We start from the raw sequence: 5589 nt of genomic DNA, 5'->3' as shown, positions 1-5589 counted from the left end.
CATATATGGATCTTCTCTAAGTAAGTGGGTTACCTGAGACATAAGGCCTAACGTGAAATCCACAATGTAAAGCAACATCGCGTGCAATTAAGTTATCTGATTGACTAAGGAGTCAGCCTCGTTTATGTGAGACATGAACCATGAGAATATTAACACTCTCAAGCAGGCGAAAATATTGCCACCATATCCATTGTTTCCATTGATCGGACAAGGCACTCAGAGATTTAATTTGCGCGAATTATGCTCGAGCCAGACGCGGACTATTCAGCGCGGCTTTTAACATAGATTGCCTAGAATACATTACCAACTTCAATTTCAATCTCTAAGACGTACTGCAGCTCTAAGAAGCCACGTGTGTACAGTTTTGCTTATAGAGTAAATGTTGGTGGTATAAGCGGGTACTCCAGAAGTGGGAAATAGGCGATCGGGGAAGCCTTCATGTTCTTGTGTTCACATATTGAGCATACAATGCAAAATTTTAAAGGTTGGAAATACTAGTTGTTTCATTCTTGCTTAAATAATTTTCCCGCCACGTTAGAGTCTGCGGTGGCGAAAGAAATTCAGCGTATACAAAATAACAAAGAATTGCATATTAAGTATTATTTGCCACTGTTCTTGTGCAGATAACACCACTGGCCTTGGAGCGGCTGAAGTAGCATCGGTAGCAGCGGCACCTGTGGTGTCGTGCCACGTCACCACCACGCTGAGTGCTTTGGCATTGGTGGTGTGCCTAGGCGCGCTCATCGTCGCAACGGCAGTTGGCAACGCGCTCGTCTGCCTCTCCGTCTGCCTCGTGCGCCGCCTACGGCACCCGTCCAACCACCTCCTCGTCTCCCTGGCCGCCTCCGACCTCTGCGTTGCCCTGCTGGTCATGCCGCCAGCCCTGCACCTCGAGCTTACCGGTCATCGCTGGGACTTGGGCCGAGCGGCCTGCGATGCCTGGGTGTCCGTGGACGTAGCATCTTGCACCGCATCCATCCTAAACTTGTGCATGATATCTGTGGATCGCTACCTGGCAATCACTCGACCATTGACTTATGGCGTACGAAGGACTGCCCGTAGAGCGTGGGCTTGCATCGGCGCTGTCTGGCTGCTGGCGGCACTCATAAGTGTGCCACCTCTGCTCGTGCTGGGAAACGAACATGGAACACCTACCATGCCCACCTGCCTTGTATGCCAACATTTGGCGTACCAACTGTACGCGACACTGGGGGCATTTTACATACCCCTCGTGGTCATGCTGTCCATGTACTGGAGAATTCATAGGGCTGCAAAAAGGGTCGTCGAGGCCGAACATAGGGCAAGACCCGGACCTCGCACAAGGAGTTTAAGGGTCGCCGTAAGGGAGCGCAAAGCTTCCATAACATTAGGAATTATCCTGACGGCTTTCACAGCGTGCTGGTTGCCCTTCTTCGCTTTGGCACTGGTTAGACCTCTCGGTGGTAAGCCCCTTCCAGAGCTGGCACACAGCCTTGCTCTTTGGCTTGGTTACACTAACTCAGCACTGAATCCAGTCATATACGTGACATTCCATCATGATTTCCGTCGGGCGTTTCGTGACCTCTTGTGCTTGCGATGTGGCAGGCGAGTCAACGATAATGGTGCAATGGTTGGTGGAAGTGCGAACGGAGCAGGGCAGCTGCTCGGGAGAAGAAACAACAACCATCGCTCGTGGGCCTGACCCTGGTGGACGTCGCCTGGAGACATTCGAGTCTCCACAGTCGACGTTGCTCGTGATCTAAACGAAATGGACAAGGATAATCAGCAGAAGAAGCAACAAAACCAAGCGAGCCACATCATATGTGATTCAAGCGCCTCGCCTATAGCCACTATGTTTCCTTGACCGTTGCTGTGAAATGATGCTCCTGCGAATGTTTCCGTTTTTGAACTGAACAGCGAAGAATGGTGCAGCATTCGCGCGTGACTCTAAGATCCGCAATCTGGTAGTCAAGTGTGTAGTTGTTGCAAATGGAATCATTCGTGATGTTGCGGGAGTGAAGCGGATGGTCTTGTTCCACTGTTACAGGCAATTGGGCCTATTTATGTGCGACCAGCTGACAAGATATCCCGAAAGTTTGGAGTTTTACTGTCCAGCAGAGTGGCTTCTGCTAAGTGACGCTTTTGTGCTATGTGTTCTACACCACAGCCTCATCAACTCTACTTCTGTTTGATGCACCCCATGTGTTCTGTTAGGACTGTGGATTTTATTCTGCCTAAAATACATTCGTATGTTACAAGCGTTTCCCTGAGTCGGGACCTGCAGAGGCAGCAGAGTACCAATCACCATGTTCAAGAATAAATGACGTTGTTCTGTATTAAGTGGTTTGCTTGCTGCTGGAATACTGTGCGCATCTCGGGGGCAACTAGAGACACAACGCATAATGTTACTTCACGCCACCTCCAGAAAGACCGAGGTGTCGTGTTATCAACGAAAATGTGTGTCTGGAGTTTTGAACGTGCAGTGAACTAAATTCAACGCGCTGAAGAACGCATGTGCCCAGTGACATAAAGGTACTAACTGTGTTTTTTTTTGTTTTTACCATTGAATCCTACTTGTTCAGCTGTCTTCATCCTCCACCAAGAACAGGAGTGTTCACAGTTGCTACTTGCAATGTTGACTGGATATTGCAACGGTATGTTGTTTAGCAGCTTCAGGCTAAGTCTTGTTAAGCCAGCTTGCTTAAAAGAGCTGTAACTTTCGCAGGTACGCGCGCTTTTGATTCAACCCTCACGCTGCTGTGACTAATCCTCGTTTGATTTGTAACTGTGAGACACGATGTTGCACAGTTGCGATTCACCTTTGAAACAACAATGCGAAAACCTTTCCGCAGAAATTCACCAGCTTTCCATTTCCACGCACATATATAACCGACTTTCCAACTATTTCAACTGCTTTACATCAAGGCCATACGTTTGTTAGCGCAGAATTTTTACAAGGTCGTCTTTATTGGTCCCGGTCATTTAAAACCACTTGGATTTGTTATTAGGTTGTTTCGTGCGGGCATTTAGTTACTGAAGTATAAGAAAATTGTTCGCTTTCCAGAGCCATCTGGGTTTTCCGATGACATGAAACGCAAACTAAGGTGGTTTTTGTTTCTCTGGCAGGCTGCGCTAAAATAACTGAAACCTGCACTTTGAGCAGCCACTCGTCGTGCGGCCCGCGATTTCTCCAAGTAAATAGAGGCTTCGTCTGTGGGCCACATCCTCTAAGCTGAAAACAATAAATTTGTTCAGCAGCATAGACTGTAGGGCAAGTTCGTGCATCGCGTACCGTCGCTGAGCGGAAATTCTCGCGCGACGAAACGGAGTGGGCAGCACAGACGCTTAGTCTGCGTGTGAAACTGCAAATTTTCTTTTGCAGGAGCTCGCAAGGTCAACTCGGTGGAATCAACAATGCGCCTAACGAGCAAGTGCTGGTAGTATTGACTGCTGTACTTCGCAGCGTGTTGACTAGGTAATAAAAAACGTAAGTGAAGGTGCAATTAGTCCAATAATTTTCAGAATGTTACATAATTTTTCATATATGAATCTGTTACGCCATACAATTTCTATTTTATTGAGAAATGAAAGACAATAAAGTACCATCAAATCCAGCAACAACAGAGTGTATTTGTCGTAACTATAGTGTGAATAGAAAACACGAAACATTGTTGAATATTGATATATTAGTATTTGCCACAAGCAGGAACAATACTTACAATATTAAGAACATAACTTACGTGAATTGCTTACATCAAGTTCATTAGGACAAATAAACATCTCAAACTTTTCAGAGGCAGTAGCAAAGCAAACTGAGGTCATTAATTAAAATAATCATAATGATCTTTAGTGAGAATGATATAGACTTCTTAGGTTACCGGTTTTGAATAATATATAAGAATACAAATACCTTCAGATGATTGAGATATATTTTTTAGGGCTTTGCAGTATGAGCAGCATCGTTTACCAAGCTCTGCAGAGATTATTTAGATTGTTCTAAGTGAAGAAAAAAAACTGAGCAGTGCCATCTAAAAGCAATGTGATAATAGGGCTATTGTGGTGTCCAAAGTTTTTTGCTGAGGTAAACGTGGTATGCAGATGTAAAGGAGTGACAAAAACATTATTTAATACTACGCAAACCAGACTTACATAATGGGAAATAAAGCTTACAATAAAACAACTTTTTCGACATGTCATTCATTATATACGGGTTCTCATTTTCAAAACTCAGTCACCCGAATGCCTGTATCAGGGCTATAAAAGGGTACTTAGTCAGTCTACACTGTGCGAAAACAACATGACATCGTTTTCGCACCCGCAAACTTTTAGAAGCCATAATATCTGACGGTTTCACTTGTCACAATTTGTTGTTTACGACGCTTTCTGAAAGCTGACTACGCGCATAACTTGACATGCCCACGCATATTTTTACGTCCGACAAAAAATTCACAATTATGACCTTGCAAGGATCGTACTTCAATTTAGAATATGAAATAGTTCGCTAATTGTTGTGTTGTCGTGTACTGAGATGGTAATTCCGATTACTTAAAGAAATGGCTCGAAGTTGGGCTTAGCTTATGGCATAAAACAAAAGTATGAAATATTTTTCTTGAAATGTGAAACTTGAAATGGCAGCACTGAAAGTAGGATAACACTTAGATCTTACAACCTATTTTCTGTTCTCTTTTGTTGGAGGGTGGCAAAGTTCTTACTGTATGTTACTTCTCGATCTTGCTGTACATAAACATTAGTAAATGTCACACATTGTACAGCAGTATACACCTAATATTTTTTTTGCTTTCAGTATTTACAGACTGAATTAAATATTTTGATCTATAGATAGGAGTGTGACATTGAAGTTCTGTACAATTATTCGTAAATAGTCCCCACGAGGAAAGGAGGATTCATATGACAAATTATATCACAATCAGCGCATGTACCAACACGGGCGGTTGTACCTATTACGACGCACATTTGCGAACAGTTAAGCTAAATGCGTTCATATGACAATATTGTATAAATACGGCTGCGCAATGTTTTAGCTGTTCCATTGCACTACACTATAAACTTATGCTTCAATAGCACGTAATTGCTGTGCTATATTATGATCTATTTATAAACCAAGTGGATGCACATAACCTATTCAACCGCGCCTGAAACGATCGAGCAAGGTATAAAGCTCGCGTCAGATAACGACAGCTTCAAAACATGCTGTTTCAGCAGTCGTAAGCTTGAAATACAAAAACGCTAACATTCCTGTTCTTAATGTGAAATATTCAGCGGAGAAATGAGGTCTCGTGCATCATATTTTATACAACGATAAAACAATGACGGGAGCGATGTCCGTATTATAAAACGACTTCTATATGATCGCCTTTTGAAGGTACTTGAGGTACATGAAATTTGACTCATCGAGAAGACTACTACACATTGTGCGGCTACTTGTTGAACTTCCTATGAAATGAAAACGTGAAATTTGCAATAAGCGACTACGCTTTGTAAAGTTGAGATTTGATCAGTTCTATTTGCCCTTTCTACACGCAGAACTGGCACAAATATTTTTATTAATTCGTTCTTTATTTTTTTTTCACTTCATGGGAAGAGATAGCA

General features: G+C 43.3%; 1 protein-coding gene across 1 annotated transcript; it reads left to right on the top strand.

The window, feature by feature from the left end:
- Positions 1-628: 628 nt before the first annotated feature.
- Positions 629-3589, top strand: LOC142587426 (5-hydroxytryptamine receptor 1-like). The gene has a single exon (XM_075698439.1). The coding sequence runs from the start codon at positions 872-874 to the stop codon at positions 1679-1681; it is 810 nt and encodes a 269-aa protein (XP_075554554.1). The 5' UTR covers positions 629-871; the 3' UTR covers positions 1682-3589.
- The last annotated feature ends 2000 nt before the right edge of the window (positions 3590-5589 follow it).

The sequence above is a fragment of the Dermacentor variabilis genome, chromosome 7, assembly GCF_050947875.1.
Source record: "Dermacentor variabilis isolate Ectoservices chromosome 7, ASM5094787v1, whole genome shotgun sequence".
Taxonomy (NCBI): domain Eukaryota; kingdom Metazoa; phylum Arthropoda; class Arachnida; order Ixodida; family Ixodidae; genus Dermacentor; species Dermacentor variabilis.
The sequence above is the reverse complement of the archived record's forward strand: the minus strand, read 5'-3'. Positions and strand labels throughout refer to the sequence as shown.

What these genes read in the sequence shown, in the direction of transcription:
- LOC142587426 (XM_075698439.1), top strand. Translation starts at nt 872, where the DNA reads ATGCCGCCAGCCCTGCACCTCGAGCTTACCGGTCATCGCTGGGACTTG.